At 43.4% G+C, this 25,135-nt stretch overlaps 1 protein-coding gene across 1 annotated transcript in view; it reads right to left on the reverse strand.

Annotated features, from left to right (window-relative positions):
* Nucleotides 1–958: 958 nt before the first annotated feature.
* The window catches only part of LOC130119041 (exportin-6-like), a 40,553-nt gene continuing 16,376 nt past the window's right edge, over nucleotides 959–25,135 (reverse strand). Inside the window, 11 exon segments of the mRNA XM_056287409.1 lie at nucleotides 959–1,604; nucleotides 4,722–4,952; nucleotides 13,161–13,259; nucleotides 14,721–14,882; nucleotides 15,512–15,683; nucleotides 17,504–17,618; nucleotides 19,394–19,549; nucleotides 19,767–19,956; nucleotides 21,350–21,496; nucleotides 22,024–22,168; nucleotides 23,739–23,831. Coding sequence (XP_056143384.1) covers nucleotides 1,503–1,604; nucleotides 4,722–4,952; nucleotides 13,161–13,259; nucleotides 14,721–14,882; nucleotides 15,512–15,683; nucleotides 17,504–17,618; nucleotides 19,394–19,549; nucleotides 19,767–19,956; nucleotides 21,350–21,496; nucleotides 22,024–22,168; nucleotides 23,739–23,831 — 1,612 coding nt within the window. The 3' untranslated portion in view covers nucleotides 959–1,502.

Below are 25,135 nucleotides of genomic sequence, written 5' to 3' on the forward strand. Positions count from 1 at the left end.
AAAGCACCATGCACATCCACGTTCAGTGTCTGGGCCACTCAAGATGGTGTCACCCTGGAATACGCCTCAACTCCAGTTTCCCCACATCTTGAGTTTCTGCCTTGCTCTTGGTAAGTGAGCCTAACAAAGCAAAGCTCTTCGTGAGATCAGAAGAGACCCAAACACAATGACATCACATATTCAGTTACAGGAGAGTAAAAATTGACATTCATTTCTATTATTTATACTTTTTTTTGTTTTGTCCCAGGTCTGCTCCCTTCAACCAGACCAACTGAGGGTCGTGGGAAAGGAAAACTACTTAAGAGTCTGGCTCCTCATCTACTCCACTGACTCTTCAGCAACTTGCTACTGCTTGGACTGGCTTTTGGATAGAAGTCGTGTCAAACCCAACCTCGGTTTACACAGTCCCATGAGCGAACGTGCTCCGCTCCAGCATACAGTATGTGAAGGACAAGTTAGTAGAACACGACACCCATCGTGACGCGTCCTTAGCTAACAGTACATAAGGGTGCTGCATTACCCGTCCACAACGCAGAGTAGCAGCATGGAGACAAGCTGCGGAACGCCTCCAACACACACACACGCAAGTATGTCTTCACCAATCAGAGGATGAAGACTGCCACTTCTCCATCAGCTCTCTTACTCTGTAAACAGTGTGCACTGAAAAAACTGAACCGGACATTACCCGGGTCCTCTGATCAGAACCTCAACTGCTGGTGTCTGAAGTTCCCACACGGGGACACAAAAGAACCAGCCAAACACATTTATTATTTGTGTACCATTTGTGACCACCACCCACTTTCATTACCCGACAGCGCGTGGTAAACATTCCCACAACATCCCGAGTAACACAACACATAACCTGGAGCACTAACGCTGTGAACTGGTGTGGGTGTGTGACCTGGGACACAGTTTGCGATCATAAATTGACTGATGACCAAGATTTAACAAAAACGCACTTTATTAATCAAGCATGGTTTTTTCCTGTCTCAGAATGGAATGATATGAGAGAAATTAATTCGAGAGTCTGTCTCCTTTGGAGATGAAAAAAACTGAAGGCAAGTTGAATCAAAGCAAACATTTTTAAACACCCAAACCGAGTTGGAAAGTGCTCAGCCCAGCCTTGTTGCTGAGGCATGGGACATGCAGCCTGGCTCAGACGGCTCCAAGTCTAAGTAAAAAGCTCATTTTAGACCAGGTTCATCCTTCTTGCCAAATCATCATTGGCAACAGGTAAATGAAGGAAGGCTCCGCTTAAAATTAAAAAATACAAAAACACGCCAACCCTCTACAGCAGAAATCAAAGAGAACCATAAGCAGCATCTTCAGTCTTCAGTCGCCCAACCAGACAATTCATCCTCTGTGGTGCTCCTTCCTATTCCCTAGAACAGGTGGAGCTGGGTTGGATGATGGGCCAGGAGGCATGTGGGGCAAAGTGGTCAGAACAGGTAATTCTGTTAAGATCCTAGTCGATGTGTGGAGTGGTTCAAGCAGACGGTGTGCTATAGCTTGATCGTGCCTGAGGGCAGGCTACTATTACACAGTCGGTAATAGCGTAGGTCATTCACCAGTCTGTGCACGCTCTGAGTGAACGATGGCAAGTCCTTGAAAGAGAAGAAAGTTGGGAAAGGAAAATTAATTACAAAAACAGATCAAATTCTTCAGCTTGCAAATACACCGATCAGCCAGAACATTAAAAACCACCTGCCTAATATTGTGAAAGTCCTCCTCGTGCCATCAAAACAGCTTTAACCCGTCGAGGCATGGACTCCACAAGACCTCTGAAAGTGTCTTTCGAGGTGGGGCCTCCATGGATTGGACCTGTTTTTTTCCCCCAGCACATCCCACCAATGCTCGATCGGATTGAGATCTGTAGAATTTGGAGGCCAAGGCAACACCTCTAACTCTGTCATGTCCCTCAAATCATTCCTGAACAACATGTGCAGTGTGGCAGGGTGCATTACTAAGTTTTTCTTATTAATCCCCTTGGGGAAATTAATTTACTGCAAATTAACCCATCCTAACTGTGATCTGTGTAGCTGGGAGCAGAGGGCTGCCGCCTTCATGCTGCGCTCGGGGACCAACTCCAGTTCTTTACCCATTGCCTTGCTCAGGGACACAGACAGGAGTATTATAACCCGAACATGCATGTTTCTTTTGATGGTGGGGGAAACCGGAGCACCCGGAGAAAATCCACTGCAGACACGGAGAGACCATGCAAACTCTACACAGAGGACGACCTGGGATGACCCCCAAGGTTGGACAATCCCAGGGTTCAATCCCAGGACCTTCTTGCTGTGAGGCGACAGCACTAACAACTGGGCCACCCATCCTGCTGAAAGAGGCCACTGCCATCAGGGAATACCGTGGCCATGAAGGGTTGCATCTGGTCTGCAACGATGTTCAGGTCGGTGGTACGTGTCAAAGTAACATCTACATGAATGCCAGGACCCAAGCTTTCCCAGCAGAACATTGCCCAGAGCACCACACTGCCTCCGCCGGCTTGCCCTCTTGCCATAGTGCATCCTGGTGCCATCTCTTCCCCAGGTAAATGAAGCACACGCACCCGGCTGTCTACATGGTGTAAAAGAAAACATGATTTATCAGACCAGGCCACCTTCTTCCATTGCTCCATGGTCCAGTTCTAATGCTCACGTGGCCATCGCAGGTGCTTTTGGCTGTGGACAGGGGTCATTGTGGGCGCACTGACTGGTCTGCAGCTACACAGCCCCATACGCAGCAAGCTTGATGCACTGTATGTTCTGACACCTGTCTATCATAGCCAGCATGAACTTTTTCAGCAATATGAGCTACAGCAGCTCTTCTGTGGGATCGGACCACTAAGGCTAGCCTTCGTTCCTCACGCATCTATGAGCTTTGGGTGCCCATGACCCTGTCGCCAGTTCATCAGTTGTCCTTCCTTGGCCCACTTTTGGTAGGTACTGAACACTGCGTACCGGGAATACCCCACAAGATCTGCCATTTTGGAGATGCTCTGACCCAGTCGTCCAGCCATCACAATTTGATCCTTGTCAAAGTCGCTCAGATCCTTACACTTGCCCATTTTTCCTGCTTCCAACACATCAACTTCTAGAACTGAGTGACACTTGCTGCCTAACATATTCCACCCCTTGACAGGGGCCATTGTAATGACATACTCAATGTTACCCACTTACCTGTCAGTGGTTTTAATGTTTTGGCTGATCAGTGTATATAGGAACTTTGTTGGTCAAAGGTAGTCTTACTTGATTATAGAAATCACAAATAATGTTAAACAAAATAAAACCCAATACAGGACTCATCATTTTATCTTTCACTGCCACATGGATGCTTTGGGCCTCAGCATACAGTTGTGGCAGAAGTGGCCAAACAAACATGACGACAATCACATACGATATCAACCTTGTGAAACTAGTGGAGGCCTGAGGGTCTTGACAATCAAATAATATAATAATATAGAAGCCTGCAGGCATTAACACATCAACAATATGTACATATATTGGTAGAAATAATATAAAAAGCACAGCAAAGTTTGATGACCCCCCCCCCCCCAAAATCGTCCTTTGTCAATATTCTCATCTTTAAAACCCTCTCAGTGACAGGGTTTGGCTGGATATGAAGTTGTGTGAAATGAGTTACATCATGAGGAACACAAAAGTCTTTCATATTCTCAACGTTTTCCAAATGACAAAAATTCTAGTATGTGTGTTAAAGAGCCCCAATATTAGGCTCCCGGTGTTCAATACTTAGACTTAAAATTCCTACACTTGTTCGTACCTTTCCAACTCTGTGGACGAAAATGTAAAATCCATCAGGGCATGTGTGGTGTGAGCTTAGGCAAGTGTCAAAAGTTTAATTTCCATGACACGATTTAAAATGAGGGCTGTACCGAATAGTTCAAAGCTTCATTCATGAAGTCGACATTCGAATTCTAAATCAACATTCCAATGCTGAGCAAATGTTCTTGGTGCAATTACGATGTCACCATTATTTTATGCCCTTATTGGATTAGCCCACAAAACTGACGAGTTATATTCATGAAAGTTAATTAAATAAAGTAGATTTGATAAAAAAAAAAAAAACAGACTAATTTAATGCGATGAATCACTTTATTCAAATTGAGGATCCTGTTTGAAGATTTTTTTGGGGGGGCTTTATGATGTCATAACATGACAACAGACATTCGAAAACCTCAATAGAGGCTTCAAATATTAAAAAATGACATTCAGTACAGCCGGGGTGCCTGTTCAGGGGGGAGAGGGAACAGCATGATCCTCCCACGTGCTACGTCCCCCTGGTGAAACTCCTCACTGTCAGGTGAAAAGAAGCGGCTGGTGACTCCACATGTATGGGAGGAGGCATGTGGTAGTCTGCAGCCCTCCCTGGATCGGCAGAGGGGGTGGAGCAGCGACCGGGATGGCTTGGAAGAGTGGGGGTAATTGGCCAAGTACAATTGGGGAGAAAAAGGGGTGGAAAATAATAAATAAATTGCTGGTGTTCTGAATTTCTTGTTGACAATATTGCGACTTTATCCTTGCCCTGGTAAAGCCTCGTCACACATGTGCAGGAAACAAGTGGCTGAAATGCATTTTGGCAGATTGCTGTTAGGGGTGAAATGGTACACAAAACTCATGCATGAGTCTGTAAATTGGTAGTGGTTTGTTACATTAAGAGTGAGTAATAATATGATTGCTGGCCTGGCTTTATATTTCACTCCTTACCCGTTCAAGTTTGAAGTTTCGTGCAAGAACACCCCGCTGGTTAGCGTCTACACCCTGGCAGCCGTTAAGGAACTCGGGCATGAAAACTGAGTAAAAGGCATCAAAGTCGACAGAGGCCATGTTGTAGACAGCTAGGGTGATTTCCTCTTGGAGAAGGTCATGACTTTTGTGGAGAAGCACTTGCAGTAGCACATTGATAAAGTGGAACAACATGGAGGTGCGAAACAGCTTCTATTGGGGGAGAAAGGTAAACAAAGAGTGACCAATGGAACAGCAATTAATCATTCCAGCAATGACATTACTTTCTAACCTCAGTTCGCTGTCAATGGTTGGCTAGCAGAAAGATGTACCAAGCTTGTCTTTTCTTTTTGGCAGGGATTTTCACAATGTACAGTGCTGTGAAAAAGTGTTTATTTTTGCATATTTGTCACAAAAAATGGTTTAAGATCTTCATACAAAATGTAATATAAGACTAGGAGAATCTGAGTAAACACAAAATAGTTTTTAAATGATCATTTCATTTATTGAAGGAAAAAAGTTACCCAACACCCATATCACCTATGTGAAAAAGTAATTGCCCCTCTGAACTTAACTGGTTATGCCACCTTTTGCAGCAACAACTGCAACCAAATGCTTCCTATGACTGGAGCTCAGTCTTTCACATTGCTGTGGAGGAATTTTGGTGCACTCTTCTTCGCAGAATTGCTGTAATTCAGTGACATTGGAGTGTTTTTGAGCATGAACTGCTAGTTTAAGGTCCTGCCGCAGCATCTCAATGAGGTTCAAGTCAGGACTTTGACTAGGGCACTCCATCCATTCATCCATTATCCAAGCCGCTTATCCCAACCGGAGTCACGGGGATGCTGGAGCCTATCCCAGCAGTCATTGTGGGGAGACACCCTGGACAGGCCGCCAGTCCATCACAGGGCAACCACAACGCACATTCGCACCTAGGGACCATTTATAGTATGGCCGATTCACCTGACCTTACATGTCTTTGGACTGTTGGAGGAAACCAGAGCACCTGGAGGAAACCCACGCAGACATGGGGAGAACATGCAAACTACATACAGAGGACAACCCGGGACGACCCCCCAAGGTTAGACTACCCTGGGGCTCGAACCCAGGACCTTCTCGCTGTGAGGCGACCGTGCTAACCAGTGCATCACCACTCCAAAACCGTAGTCTTCTTCTTTTTGAGCAATTCTGAGGTGGACTTACCCTTGTGTTTTGGATAATTGTCCTGCTGCATAACTTAATTACACTTCAGCTTCAGATCACAGACTGATGGCTAGACATTCTCCTTCAAAATGTTCTGGCAGAGCAGAATTCATGGTTCCTTCAAGGATGGCGAGTTTTCCAGGTTCTGAGGCAGCAAAACACCATCACACTACCACCAACATGTTTGACTGTTGGTATGATGTTCTTATTGTGAAATGCTGTGTTTGCTTTACACCAGACATAACGGGACCTATGTCTTGAAAAAAGTTCTACTTTTGACTCGTCTGTCCACAGAAAAAAAGTCTCGGGGGGGGGGGGGCATCATTAAGGCTGCACAATACATCATTTCAGCACTGTCACTGCAATGTGCGCATGCGCAATAGTCACATCACAGGACCTGCGATGTAAAGTAAGACAAATGAACTGAAACACCCCATGCTACAACTTTTTGCTGCTTGAAAAGAAAACTCACACGGTTCTCATTTCCAATGACTAATCTACAAGAGACGTCTGTCCGATATAACTTAATTTACTCCGATTTAAGGGATCCGAATCAGAATCATGTTTATTGGCCTGCAATGTGACTCTGGTTTCGTGGCTCTCTCAGTGTACTTAACATAGAATAACAACACTACAACACAACAATCTTCAGATATATACACAAGGACTGACTTATACAGGTGAAATACGAGGTGATAAAGTGCAATGGTGCAGAGAATATATCAGAGATGCCAAAATAGATATCAGCAGGTTACTTACATACATGCCATGCCTGCGGTAGATTGACGTGACAGAGTGTACCAGTATATGTACAGCGTACAGTACAGCATATACAACATGTACAGTACAGTATATATACAATGTACAGTACAGTGTATACAACATGGTTGGATTTATTGACAGTGTTAAGGGTTCATTTGAATGACAGCCTGCAGAAAGCAACTGTTTTTATATCTGGTTGTTTTGGGGTACAATGCCCTGTAGTGCTTACCAAAGGGGAGGAGTTGGAACAGGTTGTGACCAGGGTGTGATGGTCTGCAGTGAGGTTGCCTGCCCGTTTCCTGAGTCTGGAGGTGTACAAGTCCTGAATGGAGGGCAGGTTGGCACCAATGACTTTCTCTGCAGACTTAACTGTCCGTTGTAGTCCGTCCCTGTCCTGTTTGGTGGTCGAACCAAACCAGACAGTGATGGATGTGCAGAGGACAGACTGGATTATTGCAGTGTAGAACTAAAACAACAGTTCCGGAGGCAGGTTGAGCTTCCTGAGCTGCCGGAGAAAGTACATCCTCTGCTGGGCCTTTTTGATGATTGTGTCTATGTTGGATGCCCACCTTAGGTCCTGGGAGATGGTGGAACCCAGAAATCTGTAGGTTTTCACCGAAGACACCAGGCTATTGAGTATGGTGGGGTGGGGGTGGGGATGGGTGCAGTGTTGGGGGGCATCCTCCTGAAGTCCACTTTCATCTCCACAATTTTGAGCGTGTTCGGCTCCAGGTTATGGCCACACTGGAGGGCCAGTTGTTCAACTTCCTGTCTATATGCAGACTTGTCACCATCCCAATAAGGCCAATGATGGTTGTGACGCAAACTTCAGGAGTTTAACAGATGGGTCTCCTGAGGTGCAGTCATTTGTATAGATGGAGAAGAGTACAGAGGAGAGTACACATCCCTAGGGGGCGCCAGTGCTGATTGTCCAGGTGCTGGATGTGATTTTCCCCAGCCTCACCTGCTTGACTACACTAGTTTGTTGCTAGTGAGTGACATGCAGGCTCTGCATGCAGAGCAAACCACCAATCACAATCATTCTTGATCAGTTTATCAAACAACCCAAGCAGGCCCTGCTAGTTGTCAACCACACCCTGAAAATGAGCGAGGAACAGCAGAAAAACACAGAAAAGGAAGATTTGGTTGCAAAAAGAAAAGCAACGTCAGTTGTATGCATTTTTAAAATTTTAAATCATCTTTGAGACCAACAGCTTTTCCGTATTTTGGAGCGTTTATTTCCAACCCATTCAGGATGCAGTTCGTCCGCTGTTGATCCTTCTCTGTCTGCTGGGCACGCAAAGAAGTTTTCAGCTCTTACGGTAGGATGGCCGTATAGTTACACATTACTCTTCAACAAAAAAACCCAAATCTCTACAATTCAGCTTTTTGTTATAATTTATTTGAATTTCTATGCCGATGTACTCCCCTACAAAATCGCCCCAATCACTGTAGAATGATTAATTCTTTCCAAATAGTCATCTGGTGAAAATTCCTGTACTTTCTCATATCGCAATATATATCAAAGAAAAAAAATCATTGCGTTTTTTTCCAATATCATGCAGCCCTAATCATCACTGTGCTTTTTTGCAAATGTGAGATGAGCACTAAAGTTTCTCTTAGTTAGCAGTAGTTTGCACCTTGCAACTCTTCCCATGAATTCCAATTTTGCCCAATCTCTTTCTTATTGTCGAATCATGAACGATGGTCTTAGCTGAGGCTAGACAGGCCTGCAGTTCTGTAGACGTTGTCATGGTTTTTTGTGACTTCCTGGATGAGTCGTTGCTGTGCCCTTGGAGGAATTTTGGTTGGCCTGCCACTCCTGAGAAGATTCACCAAGGTTCCAAGTTTTCACCATTTGAAGACAATGGCTTTCGTTGTGGTTTGTTTGAGTTCCAGAGCCTTAGAAATGGCTTTGTACCGCTTTCCAGCGCGATATATCGCAACTTTTTTTCTAATATCTTCTTTCTTTTGAAGGTGGCATGCTTATTGAGACCTTGTATCCTACTTCACATTGATGGTGAGGTTCTTTGTATGTCAGGTTTAAATTCAACAGGGCTGGCAGTAATCAAGTCTGGGCGTGTCTGCTCCAATTGAATCTAATGATCAATTAAATTTGGCTTATTGGTTGAGTAACCCAGACACTGAGGATGCACAAGCCAGTGCATTTAGTGCTAGTCCCAAGCCCGGATAAAGGGTTGTGTCAGGAAGGGTATCCAGCATAAAATTTTGCCAAATCAAAGATGCGGATCATAAATAAGATTTCCATACTGGATCGGTCGAGGTCCGGGTTACCAGCGACTGCCACCATTACTGTTAACCAGCAGGGTATCGGTGGAAACTATGCTACTGTTGGGCGAAGGAGAAGGAGAGGGGGAAGGCATGTGCAGAGGCAGCTAGAGAGGAGGAAGGGTAGGAGTGTGGAGGTAAGAGTCGGAACTTTGAACGTTGGCACTATAGCTGGTAAAGGGAGAGAGCTGGCTGATATGATGGAAAGAAGAAAGGTAGGCATTCTGTGTGTGCAAGAGACCAGGTGGAAGGGGAGTAAGGCCAGGAGTATCGGAGGTAGGTTCAAACTCTTCTACCATGGTGCGAATGGGAGGCGAAATGGGGTAAGGGTAATTCTGAAAGAAGAATATGTCAAGAGTGTGTTGGAGGTGAAGAGAGTGTCAGACAGAGTGATGAGTATGAAGCTGGAAATCGAAGGTGTATTGCTGAATGTTATCAGCACATATGCCCCGCAAGTTGGGTGTGAGATGGAAGAGAAAGAAGAATTCTGGAGCGAGTTGGATGATGTGGTGGAGAGGGTACCCAAGGAGGAGAGAGTGGTGATTGGAGCAGACCTCAATGGACATGTTGGTGAAGGGAACAGAGGTGATAGGCAGGTATGGTGTCAAGGAGTGAAATGTGAAAGGACAGATGGTGGTGGATTTTGCGAAAAGGATGGAAATGGCTGTGGTGAATACATATTTCAAGAAGAGGGAGGAACACAGGGTGACGTACAAGAGTGAAGGAAAGTACACACAGGTGGACTATATCTTATGTAGAAAGCGTAATCTAAAAGGGATTGGGGACTGCAAGGTGGTGACAGGGGAGAACGTAGCTAGGCAGCATCGGATGGTGGTCTGTATCATGACTTTGGAGACCAAGAAGAGGAAGCGAGTGAAGACACAGCCGAAGATCAAATGGTGGAAGTTGAAGAAGGAAGACTGTTGTGTGGAGTTCAGGCAGGAGTTAAGACAGGCACTGGGTGGTAGTGAAGAGTTGCCGGATAGCTGGGCAAGCACTGCAGAAATAGTGAGAGAGACAGCTAGGAAGGTACTTGGTGTGTCATCAGGACAAAGGAAGGGAGACAATAAGACTTGGCAGTGGAATGAGGAAGAAGTTGGCAAAGAAGAAGTGGGATAGTCAAGAGAGATGAAGAAAGTAGACAGGAGTACAAGGAGACGCAGCGTAAAGCAAAGAGAGAGGTGGCAAAGGCAAAGGAAAAGGCGTATGGTGAGTTGTATGAGGGGTTAGACACTAAGGAAGGAGAAAAGAACTTGTACAGATTGACTAAACAGAAGGACCGAGCTGGGAGGGATGTGCAGCAAGTTAGGGCAATCAAGGATAGACATAGAAATGTGCTGACAAGCGAGGAGAGTGTGCTGAGAAGGTGGAAGGAGTACTTTGAGAGGCTGATGAATGAAGAAAATGAGAGAGAGAGAGAAGGTTGGATGATGTGGGGGACAGTGAATCAGGAAGTGCAGTGGATTAGCAAGGAGGAAGTGAGGGCAGCTATAAAGAGGATGAAGAGTGGAAAGGCAGTTGGTCCTGATGACATACCTGTGGAGGCATGGAGATGTTTAGGAGAGATGGCAGTGGAGTTTGTAACTAGATTGTTTAACACAATCGTGTAAAGCGAGAGGATGCCTGAGGAGTGGAGAAGAAGCATACTGGTACCGATTTTCAAGTACAAGGGCGATGTGCAGAACTGTAGCAACTACAGAGGTATAAAGTTGATCAGCCACATCATCAAGATATGGGAAAGAGTAATAGAAGCTAGGTTAAGAGGAGAGGTGATGATTAGCGAGCAGCAGTATGGTTTCATGCCATGAAAGAGCACCACAAATGTGATCTTTGCTTTGAGAATGTTGATGGAGAAGTATAGAGAAGGCCAGAAGATGGGTTCAAGGTGGAGGTGGGATTACATCAAGGATCGGCTCTGAGCCCTTTCTTGTTTGCAATGGTGATGGACAGGTTGACGGACGAGATCACGCAGGAGTCTCCGTGGACTATGATGTTTGCGGATGGCATTTTGATCTGTAGCGAGAGTAGGGTGCAGGTGGAGAAGAGCCTGGAGAGGTGGACATATGCACTGTAGAGAAGAGTAATGAAAGTCAGTAGGAGCAAGACAGAATACATATGTGTGAATGAGAGTGAGGGCAGTGAAATGGTGAGGATGCAAGGAGTAGAGGTGACGAAGGCATATGACTTTAAATACTCGGGGTCAACTGTCCAAAGTAACGGGGAGTGCAGAAAAGAGATGAAGAAGAGAGTGCAGGCAGGGTGGAGTGGGTGGAGAAGAGTGTCAGGAGTGATTTGTGACAGAAGGATACCAGCAAGAGTTAAAGGGAAGGTTTACAAGATGGTTGTGACACCAGCTATGTTATATGGTTTGGAGACAGTGGCACTGACTAAAAGACAGGAGGCAGAGCTGGAGGTGGCAGAGTTGAAGATGCTAAGATTTTCATTGGGAGTGATGAAGAAGGAAAGAATTAGGAATGAGTATATTAGAGGGACCACTCAGGTTGGACGGTTTGGAGACAAAGCAAGAGAGGCAAGATTGAGATGGTTTGGACATGTGTGGAGGAGAGACGCTGGGTATATTGGGAGAAGGATGCTGAATATGGAGCTGCCAGGGAAGAGGAGAAGAGGAAGGCCAAAGAGGAGGTTTATGGATGTGGTGAGGGAGGACATGCAGGTGGCTGGTGTGACAGAGGAAGATGCAGAGGACAGGAAGAAATGGAAACGGATGTTCCGCTGTGGCGCCCCCTAACGGGAGCAGCCGAAAGTAGTAGTAGTAGGTTGAGTAACTACGGAGGCAATTACTTTTTCTCACAGGTTGAGTTGGTGTTCGATAATGTGTTTCCTTAAATAAAGAAAATTATCATTAAAAAACTAAATTTTGTATTTACTTGGGTTCGAACAATTTATTGTAATTTCATCTATGTACTTGCGTACATGAAAAGAAATTAAATGTAATTTCTCCCAGCCCACAGCAGTGCAACACAAAAGATAAAAACACATGACCAAAATTACCCAAAAACAACACCACCAAAAACATACAGAACAAAGTAATAAAAAAAAAAACACAAACAGTTAACACAGTCTATTCGGTGAAACACAGTCGCGAAACACAGTCCAAAAATTTCACTGTCTAGAGAACGAACGCCAGCCAGGATGATGTTGGAACTGCCAGTCTACATGGAAGAGCAGTTAGCTTAGTCTGCCCCGCTTCGGCGTCCTGTCAGACCACTCGCGGAGTTTCCTCTTCAGGCGCAGCTCCAGTCAGGGCTGTGGTCCTTGGGCCCACCGGACGTGACAGACCAGGTTCCCTCAGCCGATCCAATGCTAGCTCTCCCAGCCAGACACCTTCGAAACACCTTCCCCACACTCCACACGACGACAGAAATGCAGACAAAGACACTACACAGTCGAAGGTAGGCAAGGCCACCACCAGACTGCCCTCAGTGTTATCTCGGTGTTATCAGAACTGCCGGTCTGCACGGGTTAGCAGATAGCTTAGCCTGTCCTGCTTCGGCATCCTGTCAGACCACCCTCGGTGTTTCCTCTCCCTGCGCAGCTCGGGCAGTGCCGTGGTCCCTGGGCCCACAGGACGCAGAAGACCAAGCTCTCTCAGCCAATCCAACGCCAGCTCTCCCAGCCATTAAACGAAATCGATGATCACAGACATAAATTCGCGCAAACTTCATATGATGACACAAACTTAGATGCAGACGTAGATGTGGACAAAGACACTGCATTTTGTATGAAGATTTGAAACAATTCAGTTTGATAAATGTGCAAAAACAGAGAAAATCAGCAGGGGCGCCAATATTTTTTCACAGCACTGCATATCTTCATGAAAACAGTGACTGAAGTCACATCCATGATACCCACTGTCTTTCTGCCCTCATATCCTGTAAGGGTTTTAATATTCATTGACTTTAAAGAGTGAAGACGATTGCTTGATCTCAGTTCTGATGTACTTGCAACTGAAAAAAAGAGAGTCTACAGTGGCTACACATAAGTGACTCCTTTGTGTGTGTTGTGTGAGTTGACTATCTTGTGAGCTTCAGTTACACAACTCAGGAAAACAGTTTCCTTATTGAGCATTGGTTTATGGCACTGGGGGATGCCGATGAAAGAAAGAAAAGATGAGATGGTGAGACAAAGAACAATAAATCAACTTACTCTGTGGTACAGTTTGTGCTTGCTGTTAAGACACTCCAAGTAGGACAGATTCTGCTTGAAGATGTGAATGTCTGGCTGCAGGAAAGACTGTCCAAAGGCCTGTTGATGGAGATATTTGGGGACAAGTCAGGGGTACATCCATGTTTATATTTACACACTGAGGGAACAATGCAACAACATACATTTCTTAACACTAGAACGACCAAGCCGGTCATTTTGACCGTTTTGGATTTCAAAGTTTAATAAATTTGTGAAAAAAAGATACAGACCTGCCGCACCCTGAATGCTCCAAAAATTGCACATATTTACATTAAAATGAGTCTTAGACTGCACAAAAAAAAACTTACAATAAGAGCTACCTAAAACCACCATGAGCAGTCAAAATTACCGCTCATAATTTGCGCGTCATGTCAGTATTTATGACGTGTGTTGGTCGCATCATTTCCTTGGTGAAGTTTGTTGCTCTGTCCTAGAAACACACTAGCGTCTTCCAGTGCAGAGAAATAGTCTAAACTTGATTTGTGATTACTACAAACATGTCTGGTTACAGACGCCGTTACAGGCGCACCATGACTACCACCGAGGCGTTGCAGTATTTACAGGCGTTGGACAGCGGCCATTTTAAATTCTTTGAAAAACAGTATTAAAGTTGTTAAAATGTTAATGTTGGTGTCAGTTAGTTTCCTAACAGACACACTAACATATGTAATGCATTAACATCTCAATTGGGTATTTATCTGGAAAGAATATAGTTTAAAAACCGTGGCAGTCAAAATGACCGCCCACGGTCATTCTAGTAGTTTTTAAGTTGAGGTCATTGTTTGGGACCCTCTCAATATCTATTTTCAGTTCTACTCTTACATTTATAATAATAATAATAAATCAATCTTATATAGCACTTTTCTAATACTCAAAGTCGCTTTACAATAAACGGGGTGAAACAAGACAACATAAACATAGCACAAACATACAGGGGTGGATGGGAAGGGGGGGGTTACGAAAGGGAGAAGCGTATAAGCCTTGTTACGTTTGTTAGATTAGCAACATGTGTTTTCCGTTTTGTTTTCCAGGTAATATTTTCACTTTTTCAATTTTGCAACTCAAGTTCGACCATGTCTCTCTTAAGTTTAAATTGTTTAAAATAGTATTATAGTTGTTAAAATGTTAATGTCAGTCGTTTCTTAACAGACATACTAACATATGCAGTGCATTAAGGTCTCAGGCGGGTATGTATCTTGACAGAATATAGAGTTTAAAAACTGGCCGTCATGTTGACCGCCCCTGGTGGGTTCAGTTAGGAGTGACATCCGGGTCGTTCTAGTGTTAAAAGTTTGTTGACTTTGATCCCCAAATCTAGTCATCGGTTCAGACGCTGTCTAAAAGCATTCTTAATTTATTCTGTTAGATCAAATCTTCGCAAAATGAAGTCCATTTAATCACCTTTTCGCCACTGATCATGTGTTTAAAACTATGTTCTCATGTGTTTCAAAAATGTATTTCTAAGAAAAACATAATTTAGCACACACAGAGACAGACAGAGAAGAGATCAGAAACACACACCTGCATGGCAGCTGTGAACTGCGCCTCGTTTTCCATGGTGTCTTCTGCGGCTCCTCTCTGAACACTGACCAAGACTGACGTTTTGAAGAAGTACCTCCAGTTTTGGTGAAGTACTTGGTAGAGTAGCTCAAACATCTCAGCCTTGACGTCTGGGGATGATCGCTGTCATAAACAAGAGAAAATAACAACCATCTGTTGCACTAAAATTGTTTGAATATGTGAGACGACGTCCTTATTTTGAAATAATTAAATAAATAATTTAAATTTAAAAACAAAAAACAATATTTTCAAAAAGTCCAAATGATCTGAGTTGACTAGTACTAATAGGAAGGAGAGCCTCATCTCTGCTGACCAGGACTCATGGTATTCTGGGTATATCTCTGTTTTCTTGGTTAACTGTGTTGCATGACCTGGTGGGGGGGTTGGTCTCAATGTGCATTTTACCCTGACAAAATGGACAACATAGATTTTCTGCCGCAAATTGGCCGTGTATGTGGTCCTGTTTTTTTGTTGACTTTATCAGCAGGGCAATCAATTAGTTTTACCACCAAAGGGATATACCAACATTTTTTCAGCTCAAGCGCCACAATTAAAGGCCTCTAAAAGATGTAGCAGAACTTGCTGGATGTTAGTATAGAGTGGGGAGATGAAGATACTGTAGCCTTATCCCTTGTAATGTGGTGATGAACAAAGACAGAACTATATAAACAGCTTTCTAGAATGAAAGACTGCATACAGTTCAGCTCAAAGTACAGGGGCTACGCCTTGAGGTTAGATGAGCACCAACCGACCTCTGCCACGATGGGGTAAACTTGTTCCATGCAGAGAGAGAGGATGCTGGGTAGGAAGGGTTTGAAAGCTTGACCAGGCTCCTGCACCACCACCTGCAGGATTTTCAGGAACTTCTGTACCACTCGACAGCCTGCGCTGCCCTCTTGTAAGATACTGGCTGCCAACTGCTCCCTGAAACATACCAGTCATGACCGTTACATGAGAAAAAGAACTGTATTTTGTTTTGGTCGTTTATCCAGTAAAAATACCAAACAACTGCTGGTTATAGCTTCACAAATGCTAAGATATAATGCTAAGATCTGAGCCTCGAGACGCACCACACATAAATAAAGACGAAGAAAATCAGGTTCCAGGTTTGAGAGGTACAGTACAATGATAACAACCTGTCACACCACTCTAAGGCTGAGAGATACCGATGTATTTCCTGAATTATAAACCAAACTATGATTAAATACGTCAGAAGGCTTTGCTGAGGTTAAGTTGTACTAATACTGAGAGCTAGTATGAAACTGGAATTAACAAGACATCATTAACAACTGTTGAGAAGATATGATGTTATATGTATTGTATGTATGTACACTACCGTTCAAAAGTTTGGGATCACCCAAACAATTTCGTGTTTTCCATGAAAAGTCACACTTATTCACCACCATATGTTGTGAAATGAATAGAAAATAGAGTCAAGACATTGACAAGGTTAGAAATAATGATTTGTATTTGAAATAAGATTTTTTTACATCAAACTTTGCTTTCGTCAAAGAATCCTCCATTTGCAGCAATTACAGCATTGCAGACCTTTGGCATTCTAGCTGTTAATTTGTTGAGGTAATCTGGAGAAATTGCACCCCACGCTTCCAGAAGCAGCTCCCACAAGTTGGATTGGTTGGATGGGCACTTCTTTGAGCAGATTGAGTTTCTGGAGCATCACATTTGTGGGGTCAATTAAACGCTCAAAATGGCCAGAAAAAGAGAACTTTCATCTGAAACTCGACAGTCTATTCTTGTTCTTAGAAATGAAGGCTATTCCATGCGAGAAATTGCTAAGAAATTGAAGATTTCCTACACCGGTGTGTACTACTCCCTTCAGAGGACAGCACAAACAGGCTCTAACAGGTACTATTTAATGAAGATGCCAGTTGGGGACCTGTGAGGCGTCTGTTTCTCAAACTAGAGACTCTAATGTACTTATCTTCTTGCTCAGTTGTGCAACGCGGCCTCCCACTTCTTTTTCTACTCTGGTTAGAGCCTGTTTGTGCTGTCCTCTGAAGGGAGTAGTACACACCGGTGTAGGAAATCTTCAATTTCTTAGCAATTTCTCGCATGGAATAGCCTTCATTTCTAAGAACAAGAATAGACTGTCGAGTTTCAGATGAAAGTTCTCTTTTTCTGGCCATTTTGAGCATTTAATTGACCCCACAAATGTGATGCTCCAGAAACTCAATCTGCTCAAAGAAGTGCCCATCCAACCAATCCAACTTGTGGGAGCTGCTTCTGGAAGCGTGGGGTGCAATTTCTCCAGATTACCTCAACAAATTAACAGCTAGAATGCCAAAGGTCTGCAATGCTGTAATTGCTGCAAATGGAGGATTCTTTGACGAAAGCAAAGTTTGATGTAAAAAAATCTTATTTCAAATACAAATCATTATTTCTAACCTTGTCAATGTCTTGACTCTATTTTCTATTCATTTCACAACATATGGTGGTGAATAAGTGTGACTTTTCATGGAAAACACAAAATTGTTTGGGTGATCCCAAACTTTTGAACGGTAGTGTATGTCCATTTTCTAAGATTGATATAAACAGCAAGTAATCAGCTGACAGGGTCATCAAGAACATGTACATATATATGACATGGAGTGGAAACAAGGAGGCCACATTGATTCTCTTTATTTTCATTTTCCTTTTTCACTTCCTCAGAGAAAAACATCTTTGCTACTTCACTGGTAAGAAATACTGTCATAGCTGAAAGGTGTCTGTAAGTGAAGACTCACCTGGTGAACATGCTGATGAAGGTGTGGATTATCTGTCCTGTGAAGGGAACACCCATTTGCACCCGTAGGGCTTGAAACAGAGTCAAGAAGAAGCTCAACATTTCATCCGTCACATCTAAGGAGGAGAGAGAACAACAACATTGGTCAATTTTACCAATCAATCTTACTTCATCCCCTGAGTTTCTGACTTTATTCTTGACAAAATCTGTCAAGGTCTTGAAATGGGTAAAAATGTACATTAAAGCAATTACGAAACAGAATATACCCACAGAATCTAACGATTTTTTGTGCAAACCTGCACCAGCACTACAGAGGGGTTTGAAAAGGAAACAAAAACAAAGCTGAATTGACATGACTGTCTAATCTGGATGGAATTTAAAATCCTACATGCCTGATTTAAAAAAAAAAAATCACGTATCTAACAGCTGGTATTTTTCTTTCTTGGTTATGTGAGTTAAATATGATTTGATAAGAATTAGCCAAAAAAATGTAGACAAAATTGGGAAACACCCAGAAAAACGTAATTTCAACATATTAACATAGGTTTCTAAATTTAATTATTCCCTGCAACGTGTGAAACTAACTTTGAAGCCTGACAGACCTTGAGCAGTCATGAATTGTGAATTTATGAAATATATCTAAATTTCAGTGGATTTACCTATCATTTACCTAAGTAACTGCTGAACAGTTGGTGTTCAACACACCTATATGAGTAATTACACAAGAATCAGAATGCTTTACACTTCGCTGGGTATCTGGCTCAGACATCACATCTTAAAGTGTCTTTATGCATGCTCAATAATCCAGGTAAGAATTTTCCAAACACCACATCTCAGCTGCTTTCAAACCCCAAAACATACTTTGCCAGAAATTGGTGCACCTCAAGGATCGGGTCCCCCGGCACAAACAGTAGCAATATAGTGTACACTGTTAAGTGCTGTGAGGATTGTCGTGACTTTTACATTGGGGAAACTAAACAGAAGCCAAGAAACCAACAGGATGGCACAACACAGGTCAGCAAACACGTCAGGCCAGGACTCCACAGTCTACACCATCTACAGGCCAGGACTCCAGTCTACACCAGGGATAGGCAACACGGCCCAGAAAGGTCCGGTGTGGGTGCAGGTCTTTGTTCCAACCAAGGAGTTACACACTTGAGTCTACAAATCAAGGTCCTTAGCAAAGACTACTGGTTGACTAATAGAATCAGGTGTGTAACTGCTTGGTTGGAATAAGACTATAGGGTGATCTATAGAATCAGGTGTGTAACTGCTTGGTTGGAACCAAGACCTGCACCCACACCGGACCTTTCTGGACCATGTTGCCTATCCCTGGTCTACACCATCTACAGGCCAGTGGCCACTCTTTCAAGGATGAGGATGTGCACATAGGTGGCCTCTTTGACTCCCTGTTCAAACCAGTGTTCCTCCCTATGTGAAGGGGGACCGACCATCCCTGAACCGAGGGAGGGGTGGCTAAGAGTACATCTGTCTCCATCTTACAATGCTGTCATAGCAACTATTCCCCAATCCTCTGTGAACAGTAAACACGGCAATTGTAACTCCAGTTAATAATCACACTCATTTGCATATGAAACTGATCCTTTTCGGCAGTTATGCCACTGTATTTTTTATAAGGGTGGGATACCTGCAGTCACTGTATTGTTTATAAGGGTGGGGATACATGCAGTCACTGTATTGTTTATAAGGGTGGGGATACCTGCAATCAGTTGAGACGAAGAGGTCACCTTAGATGATGATGAAATGTTTCTCTCAAGAAATGTTGTGCCCAGATGAATTGATTCAACTTTCTGTGATCACATCTTAACATGGCACATTTTAAATAGTCTCCCTCTATTGCCAGCTCAAGACTGCACTTAAATCAACTAACCTGGATGCTGAATGAAGATTGGGAAAAGGCTGAGGGATACTTGGACAGACTCCTGAATGCTCTGGTAGCAGATCTGCCGTGACTTAGTTGATTCTCCTGAGATGCTGTTCACTATGTCTCTTAGCACAGGCAGGGTCTGCTGCAGCACAGTTTTCACTAGCGCATGAAAAAAAAGAGTATGGAAGAGTAATCGATTAGTGCAAGACAGAGAAAAGCAGAGGGACTGCATGTGTGTGAGAGGGTGGGATGAATCAAATATGATTATTACCACAGGGAAAATCCAAAAGCAAGAACAAATGAACAATAGTTGAATGAACAAAATAACAAAACAAGATGAGGGAAACATTAAATTAAGAGGTTAAGAAATACTGACTGTCATCTAGGTCAGGGCGCCTTGTGGGCAAGTTGACGGTGCCCCTCAGGGTACGGTAGTCCCGTGTGAGTGCCGCCAGTAAACTGGAATGGCTGCTTGAACGTGTTTGCCATTGCTGCTCACCCTCTGGTAAGTTGGGCCATGGGAGCAGAAGCATGTTGGATAAAGCCCTACATATCAGCATGTGAGCCTGTCAAGGTGCACGTACACACACACACACACACACACACACACACACACACACACACACACACACACACACGATAAAGGCCTTCATTATTGAGGACAGGTATTTCTTTTAACACGTTTTTTCTTGCATGGGGAGAAACACAGCCGACTAAGTCACATTTGTGAAACAACTTGGCAAAGGAACAAACCTCGCTGTCAACACAAGCCATGGCTACTGTGTGATTTTGTGGCTGTGAAACTAAGAACACACCAGAAGCTGGTTAAAAATATCAAATAACAACTTGACAATGTGCCAAGTGTCTGTTGGGCGGGACATCTGCAGACAGCTCACTTTCCCAGTAGCCACCAGTCGGCTGACAGTTACTGTAGATACAGAGCCGACTTCCTCTCTCCCTCTCACCCTGCTCACAACATTACTTTCCCTGACAGTTAGACTGTCTTTGAGCTCATCACCTTTGACAGACGTGATTCTTGGTTGTTTGACAGACTTTCTCCCTGGTTAATTTCTTCAGTAAAGATGTGGGGAGACACTAAGATCTGGTTTTCACTGGTCATGAATGTATTTCCTCTGTGGCAGCACAACACAACACGTTACAGCAGCCCTCAGAAGCTCCTACAGGTTAAACTGGACTAGTGAGACACTCAGTGCTGACCGGAGCAAAAGCACTCGCTAGCCTAGCAACATGAAGGCTACAACAACCCATACTGCAACACTGTAAAACACCCTAGCTATTCTTGTAGTCGCCGTTCAAAAAGAACATCTGTCGTGATGAATGAACACGTACGTGTCTAGTCCTTGTGGTCCAGTCATATACTAGGTTTTAAGCTAGTCTTGTTTCCGTTTATTCGGTTTAGGCACTGCCTTCAGACAAAACGCGACCACGGTACCGCTGCACTCTGAAACCCATCATTTCCAATGGCTTGCACCACGCTGCAACAGCTCTTTGCTGCATTGTGCAAAGCACAACACTCTCCAACTTTCTGCTGCGCCTAAACTTGCTGCACACTGTGATGAATACACGTGTGGCCAATAGAAATGCAGCAGCCAGCCAGGCACAGAAGGCAAAATGGAGGAAAAGATAACATAAAATAAAATAAAAATAAATAATATAGAATACAAAAATAAAAAAGATAACAGATAATGATGAACTTGTCCTGCTAGAAGTTTTGAAAACTTCGCCTATTTTGCTCCTTCCTCCGCGACTTCCTCAAACACCTAGTCAGATGGTCACTGAACCCAGCGGTGAGTGCAGTTCAAATCGCGTTGTGTCTGACAGTGCCATTTGTAAACCCTGCACTGATCTCATACATGGCCTCTCTGAATCCAACTGACAGTAATCCGTCGTAGCAACGGAGAAATTTAATCCATGAAAATGAGAGCAAAGGACACTAACTTCATTCGGGAGTCTGCGTGTCTGATTCTCTGTGATGAGATTGAAGATGTTCTCAACAGCTGGTAAGGTGACTAGAAACACAGGTCGCACTGTAGAGGCCATGGAAACCATGAGATGGCATGCAGAGAGCAGCAACTTTTCTGGTACCTGAAAAGGAAGGCAAATCTGTGTGTCACAAAACATAATTTGCTGCACCAAACCCTATCAGGCTCATTACTGTTATTGCAAAATTAAAACAAGACTTTGCAAAGCCACCACTACTTGACCAACCAGGCACGCGAGTGTCAATGGCTTGGATATGATCTTTTGCCCGAGGCTTAGTAAAGATTTGCAACTTGCATAGCAACAAAGCCCTTGAAGCTAATGTGGTGGTATAATAGGTTGGGCTATTGTCTCCCTAAGCACTGGTCATTAGCATATTGTGCACACATGCTACCTAATTAAAGTAGAAAAAATTAAAATAGAAAAATCTACTGTTCCTCTAATATTAGTCTTTGTGAAAACATACCAACTTTGTTTTTCAACTGCTATTAATTGAGGAAAAACAATACTGTTGTGCATTCAAAGTAAAACAAAAAAATCCCAGACTGACTGATGTATAGAATCCAAAATTCCAAATTAAATTCTGTATGTAAATGGTGGAAAAGGAAGAGAGCATATCGGAGAGAGGCTACCTTAGCAGTGATTAATGGGCTAGTGGCATCTATTGCAGATGTGATGAGATTGATGAATCGGCTCTGGTTCTGCCTGTGGACCTCACTGTAGAACTGTGCAAGCCAATGAGAGTAGGCCTGCAAGGCAGCAAGGGCCTGTGCATGGCTGGAAAACACAAAAATAAATCAGCTGAAAAGACAGTGCTGGACAGTTTAGGCCTTCTGTGAGAACATGCTATCAGTGCCTTGGGCCAAAGGCCAAGGCCCTTGGCCTTTCTGTCCTCAGTTTGGAGTCACATCAAATAATTTACACCCACAATAACAGGCGCCTGGCACTTCCAGTACAACGGGGCCCTAAGTCACTCGCCAGACTCTTCTGTATTTCCCCGGTGATGGAACGAGTTACCAAACTCCATTCGATCCGCTGAGTCCCTCTCCATCTTTAAAAAGAAGCTAAAGACCCAGCTCTTTCTCCAACAGCTCCACACATGATGGTATATATATAAAAAAAAAATTTTTTTTAAATCGCTTCTATGCACCTTTGCCTTTGTGCACTGCCTGTTGACGCCTATGTATTATCGGACTTGAACCTAATTTTTTTTTTTTTGCCACTTACTTGTGTTGTGGCCTCCAGACTAGATCCTTGCTTGTGTTGTGTTAACTCTCAGATGTATGTTGCTTTGGATAAAAACGTCGGCTAAATGAAACTGTAATTGTAGATCACAACAGTAACTGGCAGGCAGGCATCATCAAGGCCACAGACTAGGCAGGTCTTCATTCTGACCAAGCCCTCCACCAGCTGGTTTCAGACCAGTGAGGGAAAAACTCATCGCTGAACATTGAAAGCCGGTGCTGTTGAGTTTGACAAATAGAAAAACTTGCTTACAAGACTCAGTACACAAGGGTGGCTACTGCTGTCTAAGCCTAAAAAGGGGAAGATGATCTTGGAGGTTTAATCTGCCTTTTGTATCAGGAAGTCATTTCAAGATGAAAAGTGCAGCTATAGTTTCATGTCATCAAGTGAACCTTTCCCATGCTGCTCGATTGACCATGAACAGGGGACAAAGGTAGGGTGGACTTTTCAGAAGAGGGTTGCATTTCCACTGCAGTGTTTTATAGTGACGTTCATTTGCATGCCGATGTTCATGGTAACGTTTTATTTTTATGTTATATTGGACAGTTTGGAGACAAAGCAAGAGAGGCAAGATTGAGATGGTTTGGACATGTGTGGAGGAGAGATGCTGGGTATATTGGGAGAAGGATGCTGAATATGGAGCTGCCAGGGAAGAGGAGAAGAGGAAGGCCGAAGAGGAGGTTTATGGATGTGGTGAGGGAGGACATGCAGGTGGCTGGTGTGACACAGGAAGATGCAGAGGACAGGAAGAGATGGAAACGGATGATCCACTGTGGCGACCCCTAACGGGAGCAGCCAAAAATAGTAGTACTAGTAGTAGTAGTAGTAGTAGTAGTAGTAGTGGTTCATGGTAACGTTTTAGTGGTCCACAAAATCAATTTCTCATTCATTGTCAAAGAAGGCATTCCAAAGAGTGTTGCTCGCTGCCCAAAGACACCCTTCATTAGGATACCCCACATTAAAACACCCCACATTAAAAGCTTGGTTCTTTGGATTCTAGCTTTCAGGAACAGCTACCCGTGTTGTTCTTAAATATAAGCAAGTAATTTTTTTCTACTTTGGTCTATTCCAGTAGTCTATCCCTTTACCGTCAAATACTCACACGTCAATGAGGTCTGGCTTGAGCACAGAAGGCACAGCAGTCTCTAGGTCATATAGGCTCATCTGCGAGCCGTAACATGTGACTTCCACCAGCCTGCGAGAAGATTTGAAGCAGTTAAGACATTTCTTCAATGTGCACCACATTCCTTCATCATGAGTGAGATGAGGCAGATGTAAGAGCTTCACCTGTAATTGTTAATAATTCAAATGACAACTTCTAATGATTCATTTGGCATTAATAATGATTAACACATTTTAAACCTTAACAGACATCTTTTCAACCCTAAAGAGTAGTTCCGTAATAGTAAAGTACTTATCATATTCACTTGACTTACTAACTTACATTGACTTCATCTGTTGGGCCTATTGTATCTTTTTTTTCTGACATTTTCTTTGTATTTTCTCTCTCTTGTGTGAAACTCAAGTGTACAATCCTGTACTATATAAATAACTAGCAGAGGTACCCGGCGCTGCCCAGGGAAAATGTTCTCACCAACACGATGTGGTCTTTACGATATAATCGATGATGAAATATAGGATCATTTATCATATAATACACGTGATAAACGAATGTCGAATAAACGAATGTTATTAACAAAAATGATCAAATGTCATAATTTTCAATCCATTCATCAAGCTTCTTTGCCAGCGTGTGTATTAGTCGCTCGGTGCTCGAGTGCCTCAGGGTAAACCACGTTGCATGTCTTACTATTTGGCGCTAGGATAGAAACCTTTTCTGCACTACCAGCTGTGGAGGCAGCTACACACAACTGGCCGAGTGAGAAACATGAAGCAGAAAGATTTACTCCAGACGTTTTAAAGTCTGTGTTGGTTTAAGGTAAACATCAACAATCACATGTCCCTCATCACCAACTGCAATTTCACAGTGTAGGAAGCCTAACCTATCATTTTACAAACCCACCAAATTGTGCTCCAGTATTTCAATGTAATTTTTTTGTTTTTGTTTTTTTGAAGTTGTATGTGGTCCATGTGGAGGTCACGTTTTTGTTTTGTTTTGTTTTTCTTGCTTCTCCAGATGGAAAGCTGCTTAGGCTAAGTTCAGTCATAATGACATAGTACTATTTCCATGAATAATGGGGGAGATGTTTTGTTTGTGGACACTACACTCCATCGCCACTCGGTGGCACTGTGAGACGATGGACGGCGGAGAGGGACTGCTGTAACGGGACAGAAGAAGAAGAAGCAGCGCGAACACAATAAACTCAATATTCCAACCAACGAAATAACAGCCAAGAATACAAAGGGAGGTGAGGTGGGAGGAATACAAAGGGAGGCCGTAGGTATTGTTCTGGTCCGAGATGCTGGTGCTGAATGTCACATATAATATAGCACCTTTCATTTTCTAAATACACGCACACTGTTGGACTTGACATAACA

The sequence above is a fragment of the Lampris incognitus genome, chromosome 10 (assembly GCF_029633865.1).
Source record: "Lampris incognitus isolate fLamInc1 chromosome 10, fLamInc1.hap2, whole genome shotgun sequence".
NCBI lineage: Eukaryota > Metazoa > Chordata > Actinopteri > Lampriformes > Lampridae > Lampris > Lampris incognitus.